Source organism: Aulonocara sp. 'chitande type north' Nkhata Bay, linkage group LG2, assembly GCF_057382095.1.
Source record: "Aulonocara sp. 'chitande type north' Nkhata Bay isolate Kocher_YH1m ecotype deep benthic linkage group LG2, A_spYH_male_GT1.1, whole genome shotgun sequence".
NCBI lineage: Eukaryota > Metazoa > Chordata > Actinopteri > Cichliformes > Cichlidae > Aulonocara > Aulonocara sp. 'chitande type north' Nkhata Bay.
Window position 1 is genome coordinate 24125476 of NC_141345.1, and position 27955 is coordinate 24153430.

The following is a 27955-nucleotide window of genomic DNA, read 5'->3' on the forward strand; positions in this document are numbered from 1 at the left end:
GCGCGTTTGTGGATCTGCTTCAGTTAGAGCAACAAGACACGCAACAAACCATCAAAGTTACGTGCCGGCGGGCTGAAAACGGACGCCGACTGATTTTTTTTTAATCACAGGAAACCAAAAGAAAGAAACCCGTTCATATGCTCAATGCCTCAACTCTCGATCGTGCTTTCCTGAGCGCCTGGCGGCCTGTTTCCTCATGTCAGCGCTCCGTGGAGAGCCAACATGGCGCGCGGAGAGTGTGATTTGACCGGAAAGGCCGTGTGGTTATTATCGGTGTGCAGTCTTTTTTTTCTTCTTTCCTATATGGTCGATCTTTCTCCTCCTACACACACACAGGCACACACACCCGCACACAGGCCTGCATCAACTAGGAAAGTTAAACAATAGGACTGCAGGTGGAGGGGGGTTACAGCAGAAACGGGACAAACTACTTAGAAATCCGTTGCCTTCATTTACGATTACTACATACCAATAACTACTGCAAACTTCACCTGGGTGTGCACGCGTGCGAGCGTGCGTGTTTGTCGTGCGTCCGTGCTCGCCAGTGTGTGCACGCGTGCACGCGGAGGGTGAGTGTCACGGCCCTCTACAGACGGGGGGTTGGGTAGCATTGCGGATTGGTTACTGCTCACCAACACACAGCCTGGGCTTGTTTTAACATAACCAGGGGCACATCGACAAGCAGGCAAAAAATAATAATAATAACCATGTAGTAAATAAACTGCTGTGGCTGTTACAGGACCGGTTGTGGCTCACTGAAGACGTTGCGGCGTAATGGAGCAGTCGGCTGTTATTTTTTATTTAAGGTGACATTTTTTTAAGAGGGCCGACGCTGATGAAGCGAGAATGAGAGCCGTGCCTTGGCCTACTACTAGTGCTGCTGCAGCTGGGATTGTGGAGATCTGCTTTCACAAACCGAGAGAAACACTCGCCTGGTGCCACATTATCAAAGAGCAGCTGCTGGCTTCGCGATGACCGACCTCCAAACGGTGGGTTTTTCGCCTTTTTTTCCACGTGTTGATAGTGCGGTGAACTTGTAGTGCCGATCAGACCTTTTTTTCGTGAGTTAATAGTAGCTTCCTATGTCGGTGTGCGGCTGTAGCTTGTTTGTGTGAGCCACTGACTGTTTCTGTGATGGCTCAGTGTCACCTCCTCTACTACAGCTTCAGCGCTCCTCCATTGACTGTACAAGTCAGCGATCGCCGGGGTGACCCACATTTAGCAGACAAAGCGCTGTTATTTTCTAATAGTTTGTGAATGAAGTGTGTAAGCACGGTTGTTTTCTGTGTTTTGTCTTGTGCCGTACGACTGGCCTCTAGAATGGAGGCCATGCAATGTCGGCTTATCGGCGTGTGTGTGTGTGTGGGTGCCTGTGTATGTGTGTGTACGCGCGCACTGGCCATGGCTGGACCTTCATGGATATGCTTCTGATATTTATCACTGTACAAGCCACTTTGTTTACACATCTCTATAAGCACACAGGAGTGTATTTAGAGAGAAACTTCTATGGCACGTTTACCTTGTCTAACCCTGCCTGTGTTTCATTTGACAGGATGTAGGCATGACAACATGAAGCAGTCATACAGACCGGGTCTTAGGGTAGGCTCAGTGTTTGGCTCAGGCCCGCCAGAGCTGAGGCCCCACAATGGCCCTGTGAGCACTTCCTATGGAAACCAATGTGGCATTGTGAAGCGAGGATCAGACCAGTCATCAACTGTGCAGCTGCCATCCTCCAGCCTCAAACAACCCGCTTTACTAGGGTACAATCAGACTAACCGATCTAAAAGCTACAGTTCTTTGAGGAGGCCCTACGACCTGAACACTGCGATCAACAAACCTGACCCAGAAAGGGACCTTCATCCTCGGAACAACTTGCTCTGTGCAAGCCCAATTAGCGACGACGACGATGATGAGTTTGAGGCGCCAACTGTCCAGTTGCCTCCTTCTCCAGGCAACAATGACATGGAGCCTGTTGGGACTCTGCCGGACATGAGCAGAAATGGTTTCTTCCTACACAGTCCTGACAGCTTCGAGCGCTGTTCCCCCATTCCAAACGGATGCCTGCATTTTGAGTCCACACTATTTGACAGCAGCGATGTAAAGGGGGACGATGAGGAGGGGGACAGCGGCGAGGAACTCGCGCCTTTTGGCCACTCCCCACAGCCGAGTCAGGATCGAACTGTTACAGAGTGTAAGACCACATGCGACTCAGGGGTGGATAAAAGAACATACAAACCTACAGTCTTTAATCTAATGTCCAAAACTATATCTGAGCTCAACCCTACACTAAGCCCCAGCGCGCTGCCAGACATCTCCATGAGAGATGGGTGGAGTTTGGGTGAGGAATCTGACAGTGATGGTGAACTTCTCTCCCCTGTTGACCCAGGACTTATCTCACCAGGTGGCACCAACTCTAATGTGAGTATAAAACTCTTGAGATACAAACTTTGCAACTTCTGTACAACCAAATCCACACAAGTTTATGTGGCTATGTTATAATCAAGCATAGCTTAACTACCCTGAGCCACCAATATGCACGTACGCTAGGGCTGGGCGATATGACCCAAAATTCATATCTCGATATTTTTTAGCTGGATGGCGATATAAGATATATATCTCGATTTTTTTTTTTTAAAGCCATAAAGTAAGAACAAAAAGAGAGTTCTTAGTCAAAGCTGTGTCCCAGATGTCACACAGGCACTTTTATTAACATAGAGCAGATGTACATAAAATTTACTCAAAAATAAATTATGAGCATTTATTAAATAATAATGCTCCATAAATAAAAGAAAACAATGTTGTTTTTGTGCATAACAAAAAGCTCACAAATGTGCAGTCAAAATGTAAACTAAAAGACGAGCACTATAACAAGGACAGATTTCACAGCTGCTCTGTTCCCAACTTGTACTGCGTGACTGACAACCTGGAGTTTGAAATCCGCTTCGCAACCACGTCTCTTAACAGGTGCCATTTATGGTCCTTATACACAGTAAGGTAATATTACGTTGAAGCACAGTACGTATCACTCCGCCAGGCTCAGCCGTAATGCTCCGACAATCCATCAAGCGGTGCAGCTCCGTAGCTTACCAAAGTCGTACTAAAACATTTTTTGACAGATTGCTGAACGCCGTGTTCCACATAAAATCGGTGCGCGGCCATCAAGCACAACCAGAATTCATACATAAGGCGCGCTGTCAACTTTTGAGAAAATGAAAGGATTTTAGTCCGTGCAGCACCTCTGGGCTGCATGGCGTTAGCGTGGTTAGCTCGTTAGCGTGGTTAGCTAGCTAACACGTTGACGCCGTCCAGCCCCACGCACGGGGCGATGCGCAGTAACTCGTTAACGGATTTGCCGTGTCCTTCTTGTCGCTTCCTGCAGGTGAAGCGATGGGGGAGGAGGGGGAGTTGTGTTCAGTGAAGGAGAGGCGAGGCCGAGTAACGTTGCGTAAAGACGAAAGTGGACGAAAGAGAGGCAAACTTGCGGCTCCGCAAGTATAATTATAACGTAACATAGACTATATCGATATAAAGGATATTGTCACATCTTATATCTCGTATAAAAATATATCGATATTTTTTAAAAACTCGATATATCGCCCAGCTCTAACGTACGCCATCTTCCAAGCTTTAAAATTTGACCCAAAAGAGTAGAAAACAGTTCAAATCTGAGGCCAGCAAAGCAATCAATGTGATGTTTTGTCATCACCATTAGAATTCAAAAGCGGATATCATCTATTCTTGTCATTATACGTGACAAGAATTTTGATTTGATACATGCAGCATTATTTTTTTTCTGTATCACTTATTATTGTGTTTTTCTTGTAATGATTAGTCCAACAGCCCAAAGAAAAGGCCTCTTCCTGCAGTGAAATACTTGGAAGGGGATTTGGTGTGGGCAAAATTCAACAGACGGCCGTGGTGGCCCTGTCAGGTCACAAGCGACCTGGACCAGGGGATTCACACTAAGATGAAAGGTGAGATTTGATGTAAATACTGATTATTTGACAGAAATCCATTTCATACAACTTGACTGTTTTGTTGATAGTTTGTTGACGGCATTGTAGTGTATGTCAAAGTTCACACTGCTCTTTCTTCTTTTTAAAAAAACATTTTGATCCAGTTCCCAGTCCTCGTCCTTGCCGGATGTATTTCTTGGAAACGATTGGCGAGATTATAGAGTCTTCCTGGGTCCCAGGGAACGTTATTCTACCTTTTGAAGGAGGCCATCAGTTTGAAGACCTTCCTGTTCTCAGGCGGCGAGGGAAGCAGAAGGAGAAAGACTACAAGTATACGGTATAATTTGTGAAGTGAATCTTTGAAAATCTTTTGTTTGCTCACTGTGAACAATATTTCAGTAACTATATTACTTCTCTGCAGATACCCAAAAGTTTGCTGACTGCGTGGAAAGTCAGTGTAGCAGAAGCTGAGTATCTGCTCCCGGGTCGGCAAAGGAAAAGTGAAACTGTGCTGTCAGTGTCGGTCAAAGGAGATGAACGTATACCCAGCCCGCTCCCTAATGAGAAGGGACACAAGAGCCCGTCTGTCTCTGTGGACTCCAGTGAACCTCCAGCATCTTCTACAGCCTCCAATGGAAACGAGCACCATCTCATCAAAAACTCTACAAATCAAGGCAATAACAATAAAGCTCAGAAGAAGAAAAAGAAGTGTCTGTCAGACATATTTGGTCATATAGTTAGTGGATCAAAGGAATCCTCCACAGGCCAGCTTCACACAGCACCGCGTGCACTGAAAGAAGAGCCGAAGGACTCGCCTTATGCTGACCTGGATTCAGTTCCAATGCTGCATCGACCGAAACGCACAGCGCTGTCTCCAGTACACAGTATAGAGGTCCAAAGAGAAAAAAGTTCAACAAAGGCTAAAAAGAGTACAGAAAAAGTGAGCCGGGGTGCAGACTCATTTAGCAGCTTAAAAAACAAAAGGACATCAAAAAACACAAATTCTGGCCAGAGGTTGGACAGCTGTGTTGAAAGTGAAAAGACCTCGGTGGATCTTCCTGCCAGCAGTGGCCTGATGACGAGGGCTCTGCAGGCGGAGGAAGAGACCGATTTCAAAGATGCAGTGGCCACGAGCCACTTCTCAGCAGAAGCCTCTGCTGATGAGTCTCCTGCTAATACACCTACTAATGCTTCCATGAACACTGAAATGTCTCCTACTCGGGAATCCTCCTGCAGTGTATCACTGTCTGTAAACCACAGCTCTCCAAAAAGGCGTGCAAGGAAGCTTGATAAGAAGCTAATTCGTAATGGCTCATGGATTAAGTCCAAGTGTGTGGTCACGACTGAGTCCACTTTGCAACCTGTTAAGATCAAGACAGAAAGCACTGTCAGGGATATCACAACCACTTCTCAGTCCTTGTCCCTGTCACCGATGGATTCCTTTCCAGATATCCAGGAAATAAAGTTTAAATCTCTTGCAAAGGAGGACAGCAGTGACTCTGAAACTGCTGCATTTTGTACTGATTCCAATTATAAATTCAGTACTTTCCTGATGCTTCTGAAAGACCTGCATGATACCAGGGAAAAAGAAGGCAAACCGCTGACAATCCCTCCATCACCTGCCCTAATCAAAGAGGAACCCCTAGTGATCCCTGCTTCCACAGATGTTGACACTCCCAATGGTTCTTGTGAGGGATTAACTCATGGGGTCAAACTTGAAAATGGCAAGTCACGCAAATCCACAATACCCCACAGGACAGAGGAAAGGACAAAGATTAGGACTAAAGGCATCACTGGAACTGACACCAACCACTGTGAAGACTCTCCTGTTCGTACTCCGCCTGGAAGCTCAGAAAAGCAACGTAGGAAACAAAGATTACCCGCCAAACTTAAACTTAGCATATCTGGCCTTTCCTCCGACCTGGCCGACATGGCTTACGGCAGGGAGTTTGTTAGCGGCCATGCCGATTTGGCCGATTCTGGATCGGTTCCTGTTGTTGCTGCCGATCCTTCCACCAGCTACCTCGATAACAACTCAGAAGCCATGTTGGCTCCAAAGAAGCGCTGGCAGGTGGTTGAGGAGGCTGCCGAGAGGAAGGGTGAACTCCTGAGTGAGGCGTCTGATGAGATGATGGCATCACCAGATCTTGAACCGGGGGCTGAGAAGTGCACGGAGAGCGACTCGCATTTGTCCGACGGAAGCAGCTCAGCCGGTAAGACAAAGCGCTCCTTTTGAGCTTCATCTCCAGAGCTGGTAAAATCAGTAAGTAAATGATACATAATTTATTATTCTCCTATTTTTATTTAGAGAACAAACGCCTCCGGAAACCCACCAAACGTCTGTTGGAGTCGACCGAGGAGTACGAACAAATATTTGCCCCAAAAAAGAGATCAAAGAAGCACTTGTCAGAATCTTCCCAAATGGTAAGAAATGTATGATTCATTTTCCTTTTAATAAAAATGGAAGTAAGCAGCCTCTTTCAAGCTATAAATACAACGCAAGTGCTACCTGTACAGTCTTTAGTGTTGAGTTTGTTGACACCCTAAGGCTCCACGCAGTATATCCACAGGGGCCTGCTTTAAAGCAAAATTCATGCTTTAAAGCATGAATTTTGTGCGGTATCATTTAAAAGTGAATCTTTAGAGATGGGAACAATTTACACCAATAAAACAAGCAGATTGTGTCCATAACTCCCTCCCGCGTTATCACTGGGACAATAGAAAACAATCTGTCATGAAATCACTCCCAGCTGTTAATATTTAAGCCCGTTCACATACTCATCTGATGCTAAACTCCAACCAGCTGGATTGGTGTGAGGATTATGAGGTCCTTGGAAAGTTTTGTTCCCTGGAAGCGGTCCCTAAGAACCTCTAGCTTACAGCATATATTGTCCTTAAAGGCATGTTTAAGAAATGTGCATCCTGTATATATTGTGCACATACAATACAATATAAGGTATAGCTGTAGCCTTTTTGCTTTTCTGTATATTCACACCCATTTTAAAAAGACAGATATTTCTGTTTATCCGGTTGACCCATCTAGAATTACCCACTCAGTAGACATAAAGCATATCTCTTTGTACTTTGCCAGAATTAAATAAAGTAAATAAAGTGAATTGCTTTCAAATCAGGCAATAACATCATTCTGATTATGCCTTGATACATCAGCCTATTGTTTTGACATTTAAGGTTTTTTGGGTTGAGTGATAATAAGATATAATTGTAGAAACAAATTTGATAAACAACAGCTATGGCTGCTACATGTTGCTGGAACATGTTGCCGCCACAGTGCACGGAAACGATTGCCCCGTGGTTAGTTTAAAACCTCTTATGTGATGGATTTCAGCAGTGCTTTGTTGTCAATGTGTACATTCAGCAGACTTCAGGGATTGCAGCACTCCACGACCTCAGCATCACGTCAGAGACTGTTACCCCAGCCTCTCCATCAGACGAGCCCGCCGAGGCTCCGGCACAGTTGGAAAAGAGTCCGTCTCAGGACGAGCTTTCTCCTGCAGCACCTTCGGTAGCTTCAGTCACGACACAGCCCCCCTTTGACCCAGACACCCCAGAGGAAACTGATCTACCTCCTGAACCAGGTAAATAAGCTAACAGCGTAACCGGTGTATTTACAACATCAAGTATTTTTCCTGTCTCTTAGACGCTATTTTAAAATATGCAATACTGAATCGTTTTACTCCAGAGACGGAATTGTTAATCCAAGAAAGAAAGAGGCCGAGAAAGCTGTCGCACAAGGTGCTGGACTGTAGCATAGAAGAGGTGCCTGCTGCTCCTGCAAAGAAGAAGGTAACTGAGATGACATTAGGTAGCTAGGAGCGTTTGTGATGGGGACAAAAGCTTTTTCTGTGAGCGCTCTGTAGTAGCACTGAAAGTATTTTTTTTGTTCTACAGGAGCAAAAACGTCACAGTGCAATTACGTCAGAGGTGAAGGTGTTGGTGAAGAAAAGACAGGTACTAAAACCTCGTGATGTGGTTTCTCTGATTCTCGTATAACACCAAACAATATTATACTAGAATTAATCATAAAAAAAATCTCATCATATTGGATAGTTGGGATTTGTGAAGAACGACAAGCCCATGTTCAGCACATCCTCTCCTCCTGCTGCTGCTTCTGCTGCCTCCAAGCCCCCAGAGAGCAGATCTCCAAGCCCCAAAGGATCCAAGACCCCTAAGCAGGAGGCTGAGGTGGAGGCCTGCAGCACCGAGGAGAAACAAAACACTGGAACACTAACTCCCAAGGCCGAGGTATGTATGTCGTGCTGATAAGCTGCTGAGTTATTGGTCGTCCACCTGTGGTATTTCATTTACGAGCAGCACTTGACTAACAACTACCTCCGTAGGTGCTGCCGGCCGGCTGGAATGACAGTCTGTCCTCACAGGTGGATGTAAAAGGCAAAATAGGAGCTGCATCCTTGAAGGAGAGTGTCTGTCAGGTGAGAGGGAGTCTATCAGAAAGTCTAGATTTTCTGATTTGTGGCGCATTCCCTGTATTTGGGAGCAGTAAATCATTAGTCGGGCCTCTTCCTCCGTGTGTTTGAGCAGGTGTGTGAGAGGACGGGAGACCTGTTGGTGTGTGAAGGCCACTGTTACGGAGCTTTTCACCTACAGTGCATTGGCCTGTCGGCGCCTCCGAAGGGAAAATTCCTCTGTCGAGAATGCAACGCTGGTGGGTACGCCTGAAAGCACAAAAAATGCACGCTACGGCATACCTGAGTTTAATTCTTCTGGTTGTTAATGATCCTCTCAGGCGTTCACGCGTGCTTCGTGTGTAAGAAGTCCGGAGATGGGGTGAAGCGCTGCATAATCCCGCTGTGTGGGAAATTCTACCACACGGACTGTATAATGGCCTACTCGGCCACCCAGCCTCACAACAAAGGCTTCCGCTGCCCCCTGCATGTGTGCCTGTCCTGCCACATTACCAATCCCCTCAACATCTGCATCTCTAAAGGTGAGCGCCACTGCTGGCTTTGATCCAACCAGCCATCTACTTTCTCCTCATCCAAGTTAGGCCTACCATACACCACAAGATGCTTCTATGTTAGTATGTTTTAAGATTTTGCTGAAACCAGGGTCGTTTTTTGCAAGACTTGAACCAGGTGACATGTGAGGTTTTTTAACAGGACAGTGAATTAAAAATAGAGCAGTAAAGATTTATTTAAAGTGTAGTGTTTTACCTTTAATTAGGAAATTAGGAAGGTTTAACAACTAGAATCAGTCTGGTTAGTAAGTGCAGTCATTTGTTTCCCGGGAGGAGACAAAAATCTATTTTGTGGTTGCTCAGGAAGAGCATCAGATGTTCAAATTTGCCAAATCACACATGGAGCTACCCGCTGTGGCCAGACCCTTGTGAATAGGGGAGCAGCTTAAAGTGGCTTTTAAACAGCCCACGAAAATGTGCTTAAAAGTAGATCTCCAGCTGGCTGATAGTTATTCCTTCATTTTCACCGTGGTTTATTATTAAAAATTTGCATCCAGTCCAAAGAGGTGTTGATGCATGTAAAGGAAGTCTTGGATTCATAGCAGAAATAGCAGAAACTTTAGCAGTGAGCGCATCAACAACACCTTGGTTTATTCTTAAAAAGAAGGAATGCACTTATGAGCACTGCCCAACCAAGAAAAAAGGACCATGAGGACTAAAGAGAACGACTGAAGTGGATGATTGCAGAATTCTTTCCTCGGTTAAAAACCATCTTTTCAGAACATCTAGCCGAGTCAAGAGCACACTCGACGAGACAGGCGCGTCATTGTAAACATCTATAAAAAGGTGGCTTCATGAATGGAAATGCACAGTCTTTGTTTGCATGTCACTTGTTACTTTGAATATTGATGGCCTCTTTTGAACTCTGGATTATTTAAGGGCTTTGAATTTCATGCCTGGAGATATCAGGATTTGTTTCTGTGATTAAGCTTTTTCTTATGAATGACTCGGTGTCTTTGCATAAGCACAGGCTGACACTCGAGTATGTGATTCATTGCTCGTGTGTCATGTGAAATTAGGCACTTAGACTGAGATTTTTTTGACACTTACAGCCTCACCTACAGTACCAAGTGTACATCATAATCCTTGCTTTTTAGCAGTTTAAAGTGGCTTCATAAAATATTGACTGTGCAGGATTTTGGCATGTAATGCAGAGTTTTAATTCAGTGGACTGACGTGACTCCTTCAATGTGCTTTGTACTACGATCTCTCTTAATAATCCTGTACGACTGAGTCTTATGTTCCAAATCCAGGGACAACATTTGGAGTGAAAGTGTTTTAAAATTGCTCCATAAATGGTATGTGTTGTTTTGTTTGCCTGAATTAAGCCGTGCTTCCTCTCACTTCCTCTCAGGTCGGTTGGCTCGATGCGTTCGCTGTCCCGTCGCCTATCACGGCAACGACAACTGCATGGCAGCGGGCAGCTTGGTGCTGGCGAACAACAGCTTCCTCTGTCCGAACCACTTCACTCCTCGCAAAGGCTGCAAGAACCACGAGCACATCAACGTTAGCTGGTGCTTTGTCTGCTCTGAAGGTGAGCGCAGTCTTGTAGCGTGTGCATATGTAAAAATGAGTTCAGGATTAAAACATGAGCTTTTAACAGACCTCCACTGTTCAAATGTTAAACAAAAAACACACACAAAGAAAGGCAGCTGTTCAGCGCCGGGCTTTATTATTAAATTCAACATAATGCGCTCCAAATTATTTTTATGCTCTCTCCCATTTTCCACTTAAATGCTCCCACTTGGCAAATGGATCTATAAATGTATTTCTGTTTCTTGTCTCTACTCACAAATCTGCCTCTGAAACCCAGCAGCTATAAAAACACACAGTTTGACTGCTGAAGTCACATGTTAATGTTTAATGCTCTTATTTCTGACACTGATTTAAATTAGTGCCACTGATCTCATTTAAATACACCGACTCACCTCATTTAGTCCTGAGTATCTACATTTGTACTGATTAGTGTCACTTGTAGTGGCACTATAATAAGTCAGTTACTGAATTAGCTTACCGCTGATGATAAATATTCAGCTTGGTGTTTATTTGCTGGCTTTACCTCACAAATGCTTACATTGGATATGGACTGTTCTCCCTTACCAACTTAGAAGAAAATTTGCAGGCCCGTGTGACCTTGTAATCACTGTTCAAAACATAACTACGGACTGTTGCAGGCCATATTATGGCGTGTTATAAAAAAGCTCCCTAATCACTCATGGGTTGCGTTTCTAGGGGGCAGTCTGCTGTGCTGTGAAGCCTGTCCTGCTGCTTTCCATCGGGAATGCTTGAATATGGAGATGCCACAGGGTAGCTGGTTCTGCAACGACTGCAAAGCTGGAAAGAAGCCCCGTATTAAGGACATCCTGTGGGTCAAGTGGGGGCGTTACAGGTAGGTTAACAACACTGGCAATCACACAGAGGCTCTGGCTAACAACTACTGGAGCCATATTTGTATTTCTGAAACCCGCTGTGTCTCTTCAGGTGGTGGCCTGCTGAAGTTTGCCTGACCAAAGAGGTCCCAAATAACATCTTAAGGATGAAACATGAGGTGGGAGAGTTCCCTGTGCAGTTCTTTGGCTCCAAAGATTTCGTGTGGACATACCAGGCCAGAGTGTTTCCCTACATGGAGGGCGATACTCACAATATAGAAAAAATGGGCAAGGGTGCAGATGCAGTGTACAAAAAGGGTGCGTGCTTAAGGTTGCTGAGTGCATCTTGATTCTTGGTGTAAGGTGCATGTTTAATAGTAAAGATCGTGTGTCTCTTTGTAGCACTGAACGAAGCGGCCGAGCGGTTCAAAGAGCTTCAGGCAGAAAAGGAGCTGAAGCAGCTTCAGGAGGACAGAAAGAATGACAAGAAGCCTCCTCCATACAGACACATTAGGGTACCGTTTGTACATCTGTGCTCATCTAGCCAATGGCAGAGCAGTTAACTGACGAGTGCTGTTAAAATCTCACCCCTGTCTCTGTTTCTTAGGTAAACCGGCCGATTGGGAAGGTGCAGATTATCACCGCTGACCTCTCGGAGGTTCCACGATGTAACTGCAAGGCGCTTGACGAGAACCCGTGCGGCATCGACTCTGAGTGCATTAACCGTATGCTGATGTACGAGTGTCACCCTCAGGTGTGCGCGGCAGGGGACCGATGCCAAAATCAATCTTTCACAAAGCGCCAGTACACACCTGTGGAGATTTTCAGGACTCTGTCCTGCGGCTGGGGTTTGCGTGGCTTCTCGGACATCAGGAAGGTGGGTCGGAAGTGAATCAAGCCAGCATTGATCGCTTTAGTTGTAACCACATTTTACTTATTCCTCGGTTTCTCCGTCTCTTTTTGTCTCTCCCAGGGAGCTTTTATCAGTGAATACGTGGGCGAGGTGATAGATGAAGAAGAATGCCGCGCCAGGATCAGGCACGCTCAGGAGAATGACATCTGCAACTTCTACATGCTTACACTGGACAAAGTAAGTATCTGAGTCAAATACCAACAGATGCAGCCTGAACGCGGCACGCTTGATTAACAGTGCAGATTAGATGACGTGTCCACACTGATTTGTGTTTTTTTCCACTCCAGGATCGCATCATTGACGCGGGGCCCAAAGGCAACCAGGCTCGCTTCATGAATCACAGCTGCCAGCCAAACTGTGAGACTCAGAAGTGGACTGTGAATGGGGACACCAGAGTGGGGCTGTTTGCTTTACAAGACATCCCAAAAGGTTTGATAGTTTGTTTTTTGTTTGGGGTTATTTAATTTTTTTTAACATTTTTAGGAGGGGAGGGTTGTATTGAACAAGATCATCCAGATTATTTTAATTACACATCCGATCTAATGCAACAACTACTTTAGGTGAGGAGCTGACTTTCAACTACAACCTGGAGTGTCGTGGCAATGGGAAGACCGCCTGTAAATGTGGAGCACCCAACTGTAGTGGTTTCCTGGGTGTCCGGCCAAAGGTAAAACTTTATATTTATTCACAACTTTACCTTCAGTTAAATAATCCTCTGACCGCACTTACAAGAAGAGCTGCCTTGTGACCTTCCTGTTCCTCGTCCTCGTATAGAACCAGCCAGCAGCTGAGAAAATGAAACCTAAGGAAGGAAAACGGAAGGGTACTATGAAGAAGAAGACCAAGCAAGAGGTGACCAAGGAGAGGGAAGATGAGTGCTTCAGCTGTGGTGACGGGGGTCAGATAGTTTCCTGTAAGAAGCCGGGCTGCCCAAAGGTCTATCATGCTGACTGCCTCAACCTGGCCAAGAGGCCTGCAGGCAAGTAGACTTTAAGGAGAGCACACAATATGATAGCCGTGTGTAGCCAATCGTTTTTTACATCAAGCTCTCAGGGGGTTTGAATATCCTCAAGCATGCATGGAGCAAACAGAGGTGACTGGGTGGTTTCTGAGGTGAAGGTTCTCCAAAAAAGGCAAAAATAAAATGTAGTTTTGATGAACGTGAACTTGAAGAGAAATGTTAATTATTATATTTTTGTTAGCTATTTGTGAGTCAAAAATCGTACTATTTGCGCATGTTTATTGTATTCATTCCACATTTGATTTGCCTGCAGGCCGATGGGAGTGTCCATGGCACCAGTGTGACGTATGTGGCAAGGAGGCGGCTTCATTCTGTGAGATGTGCCCCAACTCGTACTGTAAGGAGCACAGAGAAGGCATGCTCTTCATCTCCAAGCTGGACGGCAAGTTGTCCTGCAGCGAGCACGACCCCTGTGGGCCCGACCCGCTAGAGCCAGGGGAGATACGTGAATACATGCCCAGCACGACCTCCATGAGGCCCGGGGCTGTTGATGCGCCCGTCGCCCCTTCTTTCGTCCCAGTCACCAGACGAGTGGCTCATTCCGCTCCCGTCTCTGCCCCGGCCAGCCAAGCGACTTCATCGAGGCAAGCGCCTCCTCCTCGTCTCTACATCAACACCAAGACTGCTACCTCAAGCTTCGTCCCCTCCGGCAGGTCCTACCTCATGGGCAGAACTGACGAGAAAGCTCTCCCCACTCCTGCCTCCTCCAAGGCAGAGAGAGAGGACGGGGAGGTGGAGGATGGGGAGGTGTGCGGGTTGGACGTGGACGGTGTGGACGACGACGATGAAGAAGACGAAGAAGAGGGCGATGAGGAAGAGAACGATATGGAGGAGATGGAGATAGTAGAGGACGAGGAGGATGAGCCACTGTATGGAGGAAATCTGCCAGAGGATGATGAGGAGGAGGACGAGGGCGGGGACGAGTATGACACTTGGGGTGATTATGTGGAGGAAGACGACGGAGAGGTGGAGGGCGAGGACTCGGAGGACTGGGGGAGAGTGGAGGATGATGACAAGTGACTGTTCATCCTGTCCTTCCTTATATCTCAGCAGCAAAACTCAGTAGACATTGAAAGGCCTGAAAGAGTTTCATATTTTGGTACCTACTTGAATGCAACACTGCCTTCACTTTGGTACAACATTGCCTTCTCATCTGCACACCGCTGGACTGACAGCAGGGATGAGTACTGGTGCTAAGGCTTCGACGGCTGCTTCACTCAGCCCCTTTCTACTTCTGTTGATATGTATGTGTCTGGTGCTGTTTTGTTCTCTTGTTGTCTCTCTTAACAATGTTTACATTTTTTGGCCTTTTTTTTTTTTTTTTTTTTAAGAAAAAAAAAAACCTGTTTGGATTATAAGAAAAAAGGTGGGAAGCTTCACCTGACCAAACTGTCATCTTAAGGGCATCTTATGTTGTTGTTACTGTCTTAACTTTGTCTTTCCAATCAGAGGAGTCCTCAAAACATTGTTCTCACATGTCCATGTTACAGTTAGGCAGAGGGAGTACCTGCCTGGTGCTTGTGACGAATGCAGAAATGAACCCACTGGAGTCTTCTTGCTATAAATGATCTTCTCACAACAAAAACTACCCCAGTTTCTTTTATTTGACAACAAGTAGCTCACAGCTCAGGAGCTTTGGCACAGAGAAATAAAAGACAAAAGCGTCATCTTCTCACAACCTAAACATGAATCACAGATGTTGCCAGTGTTGGTTTTATAACCGCTGCTGATGTTGCACTGACTAAATTAGAATAAAATCCTTGTACTTACTAGATCTCAGTATCCAAGGATCTGTCCACATGTAACAAGAAGAACCTTTTCTGAAGCATCTTTTATACTCATACACATTGCTGTTACTGGGTTGGACCACCTTTATGCTTTCAGAGCTGTCTTAAGTCATCATGCTCAAGAAATCAGTGTGTGAGGATTTGAGCTTTGTGACGTGACACCATTAAGCAGCCATCAGAAGATGGGTACATGGTGTAATACAAGAATGGACACAATTACTATTTTTTATTGCCAGCCAGATTTAATATGTCTACATGCTTAAATACACTCAGGTGCTGCCATGTGGCTAGCTAATTAGAGATTTGTAATAATGAGTACCTAAAACGTGGTCAGTAATTATGTACAGACACACAAGTTCATTTCACTAGGAGAAATCGTAAATTAAAGCCACATTAGCGACTAAATGTTGCATAAAACTGACACAGTTCTTCAGAGAAACACTTCTGAGTGAATTTTAACAATACAGTTTAAGCTATGCTTTTTTAGACTTGAGATATCAGCTCAAAACACATTCAAAGGGTTAGAAACTAACTTGCTTCGACTATTGATATGAAATTTCCCAAGTAAAAGAAAGTAAAGACCACCTGTTTTCTTGCGGTTGAGGTGCTGTACTCTGACTGTCCTCTAGAAGTCGCTGTTTCCGGCAGCGACTCCACAGAAAGGACGTGACGTAACTTTAGCTGATGTAAAATGGCGACGATCGCATTTTAGTCAAAACAACCGACTAGTTTTAAAAAGGAGTCAAATACAGGGAAAGTTGCTGATTTTACGGAAGGAATATAAACATCAAGTTTATTTGTGGAGCCTATTCAAGGTAAGTGAGTGAATTGGTTTATGAATTTTCACAGAAATTAAGTAAAATGCCTCTTCTACATGTACGTCATTCGGCAGTTAAACAGCTAGTTTGGCAAATACTGCAATAAAACCTGTAGTTTTAGCCTTTGTTTTAAGAAGTGAAACACATAATTGCTGAGTGTAGGTGAGTAGGACGGGTGTTTATACTAAACCCGTGACGGTGTCCCCGGCGGCGTGTTTCTGGCGGCAGGTTCAGTCATGACCGAGCAGACCAACGTTAACTCGGAGGGGATCGTGGGCCTGGATGAGCCCAAGAAGATGACCAGAGAGGACTGGAGGAAGAAGAAGGAGCTGGAGGAGCAGAGAAAGCTGGGAAACGCTCCAGCTGAGGTGGACGAGGAGGGAAAGTAAGTTTGTGCCTGTGCACAAAGTGTGTGCTTTCAGGCAGCTGATGGAAGGAATGGTGTGATATGTAACGTGAACGCATCTGTCCTACAGGGACATAAACCCCCACATCCCACAGTACATTTCATCAGTGCCGTGGTACATCGACCCATCAAAAAGGCCCACACTAAAGCATCAAAGACCACAGAGTGAGAGTGAGAAGCAGTACTCCGCAATCGGAGAGTGGTACAAGAGAGGCGTGCAGGAGGTGAGAATGAGGCAAGTTTTTCTCTCATGTGGACACAGAAGTATATTGCCACAAAATCTAAAAGCTTCACTTTGTGTCTCCACACAGAGTGCAGTTGTAACTAAGTTCCGTAAAGGGGCTTGTGAAAACTGTGGTGCCATGACACACAAGAAGAAAGACTGCTTGGAGGTAAAACTGATGAAAATGTTTTACAGTTATCTGCTGGAACAAATTAATATTCAGGGTTTTCTTATCCTGGATGTCAAAGGAGTATTATTATTATTATTATTATTGTTATATTATTTAAGTTAGCATCTTACCTTTCATTTTGTCCCACCAGCGACCCAGAAAAGTTGGTGCCAAATTCACAGGAACAGGGATTGCTCCAGATGAACACGCTCAGATCCAGCTCACCATGGACTATGATGGAAAGCGTGATCGCTGGAATGGCTACGACCCAGAGGAACATCAGCGCATTGTTGAAGAGTACGCCAAAGTAGATCTGGTAAGCAGACCAGCATGACTGAACTCCAGAGGTCAAAACATTGGTAAGCCAATGTTGTTGTGGTCCACCACCACATGATTGAATTCTTATTTGTTTCTCAGGCCAAAAGGACACTGAAAGCACAGAAACTTCAGGATGAGTTGGCCTCGGGAAAACTGGACCAGACTGTAAGTGCTCACTCACATTAACATGGTAATAATAAAATTTTCCCAGTTTTGGAGGCAAATATCAGACTGCAGTTTAATAACCTTACATTCTTTATTTGTAGGAGTGGGAACATGACAGTGAAGATGAGGATGAAGACAAATATGCAGATGACATCGACATGCCCGGTCAGAACTTTGACTCCAAGAGACGAATCACTGTCAGGAATCTGCGTATCAGAGAAGACACAGCTAAAGTAAGAGCCACGTAGTAAAACATTAGTCATTTGTGCTTTTTCTGATGATAAACTGTGTACACAGGGATAAAATGAATACAGAACACAGTGTTACTGCCCACATTATTGTGTAAAAGCTGTGAGCCACACCATGTTCCTTTTATATTTTTCTTACAAGGAGACAGTTGTATCGAGATCTTGTTTAAATTGTGAACATGAAAAAGCTTTGAATGTCCTTCAAGCAGGCTGGAGAACTATTACTGAAGACAACTTACAGAAAATACAAGAAGGCTGCCTAAGAGGGTTCAGGCTATGTTAATGAATAAAGGCAGTTATACCAAATTTTGATTCAGAGGGCTGTTGCAGTTACACAGACTCTGTTTTTGCGTCATGTTTTGTGTTTGATTTGTGTTTTCACGCTTCCTTCGTGTTTGTTTTCAAGCGAAATATAATAAAATCACATGACTTTTCAGCAGTTCTGTGTATGAAAGATGGGGTACTGCAGTTTACTAATTTCTCTGAACTCCTCGTGTCTGTTTTTCACAGTACTTGAGAAATCTGGATCCAAATTCAGCGTACTACGATCCAAAGACGCGAGCAATGAGAGAGAACCCGTACTCCAACACTGGCAAGAACCCTGATGAGTAAGTTATGGGTTTGTTTTTTGTTTTGTTGTTGTTGTTGTTGTTGTTGTTGGGTTTTTTTTTTTTTCTTTTTTTCAAATCAACAGAGGAATAGTAGAAATAGTCTCGGAGTAACTGAGTGGACACTGAAATCATTTTTGAACTGTTTTGTGTAACAGAGTGGGGTACGCTGGAGACAACTTTGTTCGCTACAGTGGAGCCACAATTTCCATGGCTCAAACACAATGTAAGTCCTAAAGTTATGGTTCCTTCTTTTCAAACACCTCACAACCTTAACTCTTTAGGTTTTGGAAGTATGACTTTACTTATATTGGAAATGAGTCTAGAGATTTATTTATTTTTGGCCACTGTGATCAAAACTGTTGAATGTTTGACTGGATTATAATAGGTTACCAAAAGTCATCCAAAAGTGGAAAAATCAGCATTTATAGAGTAAAAATCAGCTGCAAAAAGTAAAAAGCAGCCTGCTAACAATAGTGGTTAACATCTATACATCTATTTAGACACAGCTAAATTAAAGAGTCCCTCTCCTGTCACACTTATGTTATATATGAGACACCAAAAGGCAGGATCTTAGTTACTTAGTAAAGGATAATTATGATGAAATCTGAGCTTTTTCTTATCTGTTAGGACCACAGAGTGTAATTTGTAGCAATTGTCATTGTCTCGTGACAGTGTTTGCCTGGGAGGCTTATGAGAAAGGCTCCGAGGTGCATCTGCAGGCTGACCCCACCAAACTGGAACTGCTGCATCGTTCCTTCAAGGTCAAGAAGGAGGACTTCAAAGAAGAACAGAGAGAGAGCATCCTGGAGAAGGTACACGGCTGATATGTATTCATTTAGCAACAGGATGAGGCCAGGAAGAGTGAACTGTACATAAGAGATGGGAGAAACTTTCTTCAACCATCTTATGAGTGCAGATGTTGCACAGTTTGTCCACCGGATGGCACTCTGCAGCTTCTCTGTTGGCAGCATGTTTGAGAACACCACAAACAACCAGTCTATCTGAGCAGTCGGGCTTGGATCAGCTGTGTAAATGAGAAAATAAATAACTACAAATATTAGGGATATCAGAAAGAAAAAAAAAAATATTGGCTGATATATCAGACCGAACTTCATATCAGTCACAGTCTGGGCTTTACTGATGATGTTTCTGCTTTTGTGTGTGACAATCAGTATGGAGGCCAGGAGCATTTGGATGCACCACCGCGGGAGTTGCTGTTGGCCCAGACGGAGGACTACGTGGAGTATTCGCGTCACGGCGCTGTGCTGAAAGGACTCGAAAAGGCTGTCGCTCGCTCCAAATATGAGGAGGACGTGCTCATCAACAACCACACTGTAAGAAGGGCAGACTGTAGCAAATGTGTGGCTAATTTTGTTACATTTTATTTATGTTTTATCCTAAAATCAAGATCATATCTCCTCGTTAGTGTATTTGGGGTTCCTACTGGAAAGATGGCTTCTGGGGGTACAAGTGTTGCCACTCCATGGTCAAACAGAGTTACTGCACAGGATCAGCTGGAATTGGAATTGTAAGTACATTTACTGAGAGTATTTGAAGCGTTTGTTTGATGGATAGGATATCAGTTTATAAAGTGGTCACAGATTTCTCACTTTCTGACTGTGTTTGTATATGAACCCCTGCAGAACAACTCAGAGTGCACTCCATTTGAAGAGGCAATAACTGAGCCACAGGAGGAGGAACAGCCCAAGACTCTGCTAGAAGTAAGGGACACTGTTTTTAAAAAAAAAATTTAAAAAAAAAATGCTGCAGTTAATGTTAATAAGCTTAAATGTAATGTTCATTATTAAAATATTTGTGATCACCAGATGCATCAAGATAAGATGAAAGAGAAGAAGAAGAAAAAGAAGAACAAAAAGAACAAGAAGCGCGACTCCGACAGCAGTGATTCGGAGGATGAGGAGAAGAAGAAGGAAAAGCTGAAGAAGGTAATGTTTTTGTTTTTGTTTGACAGCCGTGTTTGTTTTGATGAGTTTCTCCGTGTCTGACCTCCAACCGCCGTCTCCTTCTCAGGCTCTAGAAGCAGAGGACAAGCGGGTGAAGCAGGTGGAGATACTAATGCAGCTGGATGAGAGGAAGAGGCCGTACAACAGCTTGTTTGAAGTAAAGGCGCCCACTGAGGAGGAGATGGAGGCCTTCCGCATGAAACGCAGCAGGCCAGATGATCCCATGGCTTCCTTCTTGGGACAGTGACCTTTTCAGTCCCGGCAGATTCCCCTAAACTCTCCCCAAGGACTCTACTAGAGCAGCTGCTCAGTAAAATATAAAATCCCACATTCACTCAAGTTTTGTGTTTTGGAAAGAAGTGCTGGAGAAACTGTGTACAGTATTTTGTAAAAGTTAATGTTGACACATTGTTTTGAAGCTGCATGTCCATAAAATGTGGAACAACAACAAAAGGTGTTTCGCTTCAACAGGAGACATTTAAATACTTTCAAACCTTTCAAATTCAGTCTTTACAGGAAACATGAGAAACGTAACTGCATTTCTTTTTATAATAAAATCCATTTGCCTGAATGTATGGTTTTTTGTTGTTCTTGTTTTTTGGGGTTTTTTGCATGGGTGGAGGGTTGTACATGAGGTATGAGCAATGGGTGGAAACATGACTTGGGCGGCTGATCCTTTTAATTTTGCTGAACCTCAGTAGTTGTTGTTAGCATGGCTGTATATACATATCGTGTTTTCCAGTTATGGACTCCAGAGGAAACTTAAGTATGTGGGGAGATTTGTAAATTAGTACACAACAACAGAAAGTAATATGGAAAGAACAATTCAAAAGGCATTTCCAACATTTCTGTCAGGTCTGAGACTTCATCGATTTAAGTACTGATCTGAAGAGAAAGTGGAGGATTACTTCATAGTGACCTCCACTACAGGCCAAAATGAAACTGAAGCTGCCCTTCTAGTTTCTACCCTTCACTGAATCCCTGCTGTAGGGAACGGCTTGTTTATGTAATGTTCTCAGTGATCATGTTCCCCATGTAAGTGATCAGGGTCTAAAAACACAGTTCTTTGTAAAAGTACCCACCAGAGTTATTATAATTATTGTATTTTCTAATTATTTATTTATTGTTTTTAAATTTCATTTTGACTCTCTTGTTAGTTCTGACAGTGAGCCTGTGCGTTTCACTTTACTTTTTAATTGTTTTGCTTTTCTCAATATTAGCTTTAGCCTTGCAAAATATCATTTTACAGAGGGCAAATGCTGGAGGCAAGATTTAAGAAGATCAGTTCAAGTTTCACACAAAAACCCCACTGCTTCTGAAAACAGTTAATTCACAGTCTTGTAGACTCTCATTAAAGATGTCCATTAAAAACTCATGGGGGCAAACTGTAACTTTACCAAAGTAACAAACAAAAACTAAAGACATTTCATCAATATTTGTATTTAACTTTAATTCGTTTGCCAGGATTACAAAATCATGTCAGTTAGTTTTGACCCCCCCCCCCCCAAGTCTAGTTTTTATTTTAGGTAACCTGGGTTTTCACATGTAAATTGAGTTTTAGAACTATTTGATTGCTTTTAAAAACCATAAACTGAACCTTGCAAGGTGTGTTTACCTTGCAAGGTTCAGCGACGAACAATTCTGGATAATTTATTTGGAAAAAAAAGAATTAATTATGTACTTTTTAATTTTGCTTTTTGTAGCCTTGTGTGTTAAGCATAACTAGGGCAGAGATAAAGGGGGAAAGAAGGGAAAGGACTAAAATCTGAAATACCTAAAAAAAAAAAAAAGTCACCCAGAGTGTCACCTAATGGACTGAACTGAAAAATGAATGCAAACATGAGATGGCTACCTCTTCATTCACTGGGTGATTTTCTGGAAAGCCCTGATGAGGGTTCCAAGGTGGAGAAGAGGACACCAAAAACAAGCAGTCAATCTCAGCGTTCCTTATCTCAGACTGCAGGGAGAAGTCTGTCCTTGTGCTCCTCATTAACCAGGTGCACACATTATCCACGTGCATTACACATGAACACAGTCAGAAACCTAAAAAATGGCAGACGTGTTTTTTCAGTGGTTCCTCTTTCTTGTGTCTCTTGTTTTTTGTAAGATGTGCTCTACATAGTAGATTTATTCATAAACTTTACAGTGTGGGACAATTTTAGTGCTTGTAATAAGACAAGGAAACGTAAATGTTTTTTTTTTAAATTTTCTTTTTCTATTATTGCAACATTTGACCACTTCTGAGGACATCAGTATCTAAATGCATAACGTGTAACAAGCGAAATGTTTCTGCTTTATCCTTTTTAGCCCTCGTTGTGTAATCTCTTGCTTCCTCACAGCAGAGTTTGTGAACCACTGATGTGTCACTGCTTCAGCTGTTGCACTGACTTGAATGTAATGACATCATGGTGAAAGTATTTTTTTTTTTTTTTGGCCTATCACTCGCATAAACAGGGCGGATGTTACGGAGACTCTGGGCTGCACATTTCTCTGCAGAGCTTCTCTTGAAGAATGTTGCCTCAATCGTTTGTTGGAAATGTAGGAAGGTTTGTGCACTCTGATGCAGAGAAAGGGCTCGGACGGAGCTGAAAAATACCCATGAGTCATAATTTCTCAACTGGTGAGTTCTTACTCTGTGCTTTTAAAATGGCTGACACACTCCTTTATATAACCTACTGTAAGCTGCATGCTTTTATGTAACCAGAACATATAACAGATGCATCAGATTTGTCATTAGTTACTGAGGGATTGCATGAAAATGGCCACACCATCTAGATGCCCGTCCACATGGTGTGTTAGGTTTTAGTCTCTGGTTGACTCCAGGAATCTTTTACCACATGTTTGCATCATCTGATCAGTGGCTGCAAAACTCAAGTCAGTATAATTATTGTAAACAGTTGCTTCCCCTTGTCTCTTTGTGACTCTACAGTTCCCATCATGCTCCAGATGTTTGTGATGATCTATGTGCTGTCAGTTGTCGTCTCGCAGTCAACAAATCCCCCATCTAAGAGAGGTCGGAATTTCACCATCCACTCATCCCAGCTGGTCTGCAGTCTGCCGGGCCCAGCGGGGCCTGCAGGGAACCCAGGAGCCCCTGGATCACCCGGGGCCATGGGCCCCATGGGGCCCCCCGGGACAGACGGCCAAGATGGGAAGGATGGAGAGAAGGGAGAGAAGGGAGATCAAGGTAGTAGTTAATCTCTAGTTGTATGTTACTGTGAACTTGAATGATCTTCACATCATATATGTCACTGATCTGATTTTTCTTTAGCACCTCTCCAACATCTTTGCACAGATGTCTGAAGTTGGAAGTTCTTAACTGTAAAGGGAATGTTTTTATTGCCATTTGACTTTTTTGGTCATTAGCTTCATATTCAGACCTTTTTCAGTTACTTAAACGAGCCTGTTGATTTATTATTTATTATCACAAGTTTTGAAGAGTCAAAAAACATCTAAACAGCCCTAACATGCCAATTAATATGCTCTTTTCTTTTGTCAGTGACAATTTCACAGGGAACGTTTTAGGCTCTTAAGAGCTTTTGGTCATCAAAACAATTAAACTACTCTCACAATTAACAGAACACTTTGAAAACAATCAGATATAGGGAAAAAATGAGGGTAATAGGCATGCTAGTCCACCATGTCCACACGCTTTGCCATGATACTGGGGGGCTCTCGCACTGCTCATCCTGTTCCTCTTTGCACAAAGGAGCAGACACCAGTCTCTAAGGACCTTATATGGCCTGTCCAGCTCTCCTAGAGTAACTGTCTGTCCCCTGAAATCTCTTCTATGACAGCAAACCTTATGCTAATGGAACTACCCGTAGAACCTCTAGGATCCAGGTATCACCTCATCCTGGCAGTTGTTACCAGTGACCCTAGACAAATGCAAAAGTAGTGAAAAAACACAGTCAGAGGGAAAATGTCAGTGGCTTCCACCTGTAAAACCATTCCTGTTTGGGAAACTGTTTCATTGTTGCCCCTCTACTGCACCCAAAGCAGCTGAAAGTGATTCACAACTCCCTCCGTATCATTTAACTGACCAGATCAATATCACAGAAGTTTAACTGATTTTCTACACTCTGATTTAAACGTGTTCCTTTATTTATTTTGAGCACAGTATTTGTTTAAAACACGATTTTGGATTTTTTAGCCTTTATTTAGATAGAATAGTGAAGAGAAGACAGGAATGCTAGGAGGTCTTGGTGAGACACATGGTAAATGGACCCAGGCATCTTCAATAGCCTTAAAGAACATAGCTAAGCTGCTCAAGCATGTCAGCTATACTGGTGCCCAGATTATACTATTTTATTGTCATCTTGTTATTATTTATGTGTTATCAGGTGATCCAGGGAGACCTGGGAACCCAGGCAAACCGGGTGAGAAAGGTCGTGAGGGTATTATTGGCAAGGCCGGACCTCGGGGACTGAAAGGACAACGTGGAAAACCCGGAACATCTGGAACCTGGGGACAAAAAGGAGACGTGGGTGACATGGGCGAGGAAGGAGCTCCAGGTGGTTGTAACTGTGGCAAGCAAGCACGATCAGCTTTCTCTGTGGCTGTGACAAAGAGCTATCCTAAAGAGCGCACGCCCATCCGCTTCACCCGGATCCTGCTGAATGAAGGGAATCACTACAATGCCTCCAGCGGGAAGTTTGTCTGCGTTATCCCTGGAGTTTATTACTTTACCTATGACATCACACTGGCCAACAAGCATCTCGCCATCGGGTTAGTTCACAATGGGCAGTACAAGATCAAAACATTTGATGCAAACACTGGGAACTATGACGTGGCATCTGGTTCTACTGTTCTCCACCTGAAGGAGTCAGACCAGGTCTGGCTGCAGATCTTCTACTCGGAGCAGAACGGACTCTTTTTTGATCCTTTTTGGACAGACAGCACCTTTACGGGCTTCCTAATCTACCCTGACCAGGAATTTCTCAATGAAGCAGATAGAAAAGCAAATGCTCAGGATGAAAATGAATGAACTGTAATTAAGATTTATATCTAATTGAACTTCACAAGTTTGGGCTTTGTGGAATTTCAGTTGTTTAAGACATTCGTCACCAGGAGGCGCACTAGGAAAGAAAGAAAATCAACTGGAGGAATCACACAATAAAGCCTTAATAGTGAACAAAAAACATTTTACCTGAAATATTATGCCCTGTTCTCATAAAATATTTAAATTTATGTAACCCAAAATAATTTAATTCTGTTTCTTTTTTTTAAACTCCTTGATAGGAGATGGCACAGTGCCTTCTTCTTTTCCCCCCTTTTTCCCTTTATTAACCATTATAAAACACAATTTGAAATAAAATCTAAATTATATTGTAAGATAAATTATTTTACAGTGTTTGTGTTTTTGAGTCAAAACTGGTTAGCACTGTCCTGGTCCCTGTGTGGAATTTTCATGTTCTCTCCAGGTTCCTCCCACAGTCCAAAGACATGCAATTAGGTGGGTCAGGTTAATTGGTGACTCTAAATTGCCGGTAGAATATAAGTGTGAATGGTTATCTCTCTCTTTGTGTTGGCCCTGGCGACTTGTTCAGGGTGTACCCTGCCTGTCACCTGGGATAGGCTCTAGCCCACCCCTGCAACCCTGAATTGGATAAGAGGAGGAGAATAGGTGGAACAGTTTTTGAGTATTTGTGTATGGTTCATTAACATGGTGTGTATTTTTGTGTTCAAGTTCATAATTACTTTCATGACACATAGAAGTGTATTCTATAAACTAACATCTTTTAAATAAAACTAATAAGCATTTTAGAAATCAAATAACTCATCTTAGAGTTTTATTAATTTAATTAAATGTAATTTCTACCGATTGCGCCACTGGAGTTTTGCACATACTATCAATTTAAATGGCATTTTACTTGAACACTTGTATTAACTCGTATTGCATCACTTTTTTATGCCCAAAAAATTATTTGAACAAACTGAAAATTTATTCAACTCAAAAAGTTTTTCTTCCAGCGAGACATGAAATTAATAAATGATTGTAAACAGAAATGATGCACTAGGATAAAATAATATGCATGTCATGCCAATCACATGTGTATCAAATTATATAAATATTAACCTGCAGTTTTGTATTTGTAGAAAATTTTAAAATTATTTCTCACTTAAAGTCATCATGCTCAAGGTTGCTTCACGGGCTGAATTGCTTAATAGAATTCAGGTTAACACTTTATAATACAATCTGTGATTAAGGGCATAATCCTCCTGCAATTAAATCAAATTTTAAGGTATTTTGTTTTAAATTATAATGTAATTTTCCTAAAAATACTTAAAGGTAGATACGTTAGAATAATATGTATGTATTTATATGTATTTGCATTTGCATGTATACAATTTTATGTAGCACATGAGTAATTTAAGTAATACACAACTTCATGTAACTTACAGGAGAGAAGAAATAGTGACATTTTAAATCATTTTAAGTAGTGTCAAACTTCCGGGTATTTTACAGGAAAGGAGACAAAAATTATACTGTGAGTAAATTTAAATACTGCGTAAACAATTTTAAGTACCATACTACATACTTTCCTGGTAATTGTGCCATCTTAAATTATAAGTACATTATGCTTTTTGGGTTGTTGGCCGTATTATAGAGTGAATTTAAGTTACGCATTATTTAAAATTACTTGTACATGAATTAAATGTATTAACAGTATAAATACTTCTTTGTTTTCTGTAAAAAAAACAACCCAAAACACTTTTCCCCCCTTACCTCACTTCAAGTATTTGTAGGTAAATATAATTACATTGTAATTTCAAATAAACTACATTCCACTGCAATTCCATTTAATTAGTCATGGGCCATACTGTAAAGTGTTACCGAATACAGGACAATGACAGACTACATTAAGGAGACAAAGGATTGGAGAAACACAAGAACATGCTGCACCTCCTGTGTTTCTTTACTTTTAGAGGCCGTTCATCACCATTTCATGGACCACAGGGGGATTTTTAACTGGGGTTTTATACTCAAATGTCTCAAAGTCATCTGTGGGTATTCACATCACACATGGAAGCAATTAATCACACTTGATCTAATGTGTTACTTAACTAAAGTATCCATAACCCATGATACTTCAGGGAAGAAATGCAATTCTGCATTTAAACTTGTGCTTATGTAAAAGTACAAATGCATCAATGGCAAACCTGAAAACTTCATTTTAGAATAGTTAGTCAGTGTAGAGCTAATTTAAACAATTTACCCATGTAAAGTGTTAATAGCTATTTGGAGTCAAATCTTTTGCAGTACGCTTCATGCAGGCACAGCTTCTGCTACAAACACTCAGATAACAGCTTTCTTAAGTAAACAGAAAGAAAGCAGCATTTTATTTATATACAGGCTCAGCTCCCCTGTTCTTATGTTTGCAAAATCTTCCTTTTTGTATGGAACCTGGAAGCATGCTGTATAATTCTCCTACTTAGATGGCTCTAGCTAAAAATAACCGAATCACTTCTAAAAAGTGTTATACTTGAAACACTTTCCTTCAACAAAAATGTATGACTGTATGACTGTGTACGTGACAAATAAAAATTTGAATTTGAAAAATGTGAAAATATGATGCTTTACTCTCATCTCTGTCAGTGGCTCAGTAGGTAACCCAATGCACCACTATAGAGCCTCATGTTCCCATGCAGAGATGCTGTGTTTAAATCCCCCAAAGTCAGCCAAGAGTGATGTTTAGCAAAATGGACTCACACAGGTTTGCACTTAACGAATGCCAGTGTGATATCTAACTTCCTTTAAATGGCAGTTGTCATTATCAAACAAATATACTGAAGCAATTCCTCAGCTAGACCATATCCTATTCCTTCCCCTAAACTAATTCAAACAGATACCATACTGAAAGCACAGTATCTGCTTCACTGCTTTTGTGGTTCCCCGGGTTCCAGCATTTACTTGGGGATCATTTAGCTCAAAGCATTCAACCAATGTTTTTAAGAAGCACACACAAGCTCTTTATATCTTGCAGTTT

The 27955-nt window shown here is 42.8% G+C and overlaps 3 protein-coding genes across 4 annotated transcripts; all 3 read left to right on the forward strand.

Annotated features, from left to right (window-relative positions):
* The first annotated feature begins 35 nt into the window (after nt 1–35).
* Nucleotides 36–14580, forward strand: nsd1a (nuclear receptor binding SET domain protein 1a). Of its 2 annotated transcripts, none has more exons than XM_086312081.1 (23): nt 36–989; nt 1553–2418; nt 3833–3974; nt 4121–4293; nt 4378–6169; nt 6265–6380; nt 7333–7552; nt 7657–7760; nt 7866–7925; nt 8025–8219; nt 8315–8407; nt 8517–8640; nt 8722–8922; nt 10307–10486; nt 11185–11341; nt 11434–11639; nt 11724–11836; nt 11929–12198; nt 12295–12411; nt 12522–12663; nt 12795–12901; nt 13009–13207; nt 13503–14580. In XM_086312081.1, exons 2-23 carry the CDS (start codon nt 1570–1572, stop codon nt 14273–14275), a joined length of 6333 nt encoding a protein of 2110 aa, XP_086168207.1. In that variant the 5' UTR covers nt 36–989; nt 1553–1569; the 3' UTR covers nt 14276–14580. The 2 variants fall into 2 exon arrangements, with proteins under 2 accessions (XP_086168207.1, XP_086168218.1); XM_086312092.1 differs by having other exon boundaries at nt 7336–7552.
* Nucleotides 14581–15683: 1103 nt separating this feature from the next.
* On the forward strand, nt 15684–20539 carry slu7 (SLU7 homolog, splicing factor). The gene is made up of 15 exons (XM_086312107.1): nt 15684–15857; nt 16089–16245; nt 16337–16490; nt 16578–16658; nt 16810–16974; nt 17076–17141; nt 17243–17374; nt 17900–17997; nt 18156–18223; nt 18673–18812; nt 19173–19334; nt 19427–19528; nt 19644–19721; nt 19827–19946; nt 20032–20539. The coding sequence occupies exons 2-15, from the start codon at nt 16097–16099 to the stop codon at nt 20209–20211; spliced, it is 1695 nt and encodes a 564-aa protein (XP_086168233.1). The 5' UTR covers nt 15684–15857; nt 16089–16096; the 3' UTR covers nt 20212–20539.
* A 1580-nt stretch (nt 20540–22119) lies between these two features.
* c1qtnf2 (C1q and TNF related 2) lies at nt 22120–27517 on the forward strand. The gene is made up of 3 exons (XM_086312118.1): nt 22120–22584; nt 22894–23151; nt 24308–27517. Exons 1-3 carry the CDS (start codon nt 22563–22565, stop codon nt 24949–24951), a joined length of 924 nt encoding a protein of 307 aa, XP_086168244.1. The 5' UTR covers nt 22120–22562; the 3' UTR covers nt 24952–27517.
* The last annotated feature ends 438 nt before the right edge of the window (nt 27518–27955 follow it).

Bases quoted from the DNA above. Each gene is read 5' to 3' on its own strand.
- nsd1a (XM_086312081.1), top strand. From the start codon at position 1,570: ATGAAGCAGTCATACAGACCGGGTCTTAGGGTAGGCTCAGTGTTTGGC. The intron at 10,487-11,184 runs GTGAGCGCAGTC...TTGCGTTTCTAG, and splicing joins GTGCTTTGTCTGCTCTGAAG to GGGGCAGTCTGCTGTGCTGT. The intron at 13,208-13,502 runs CTGCAGGCAAGT...CATTTGATTTGC, and splicing joins CCTCAACCTGGCCAAGAGGC to CTGCAGGCCGATGGGAGTGT.
- slu7 (XM_086312107.1), top strand. From the start codon at position 16,097: ATGACCGAGCAGACCAACGTTAACTCGGAGGGGATCGTGGGCCTGGAT. The intron at 17,142-17,242 runs GTAAGTGCTCAC...CTTTATTTGTAG, and splicing joins CGGGAAAACTGGACCAGACT to GAGTGGGAACATGACAGTGA. The intron at 18,813-19,172 runs GTACACGGCTGA...TGTGACAATCAG, and splicing joins GAGAGAGCATCCTGGAGAAG to TATGGAGGCCAGGAGCATTT.
- c1qtnf2 (XM_086312118.1), top strand. From the start codon at position 22,563: ATGAGTCATAATTTCTCAACTG. The intron at 22,585-22,893 runs GTGAGTTCTTAC...GTGACTCTACAG, and splicing joins GAGTCATAATTTCTCAACTG to TTCCCATCATGCTCCAGATG. The intron at 23,152-24,307 runs GTAGTAGTTAAT...ATGTGTTATCAG, and splicing joins GGGAGAGAAGGGAGATCAAG to GTGATCCAGGGAGACCTGGG.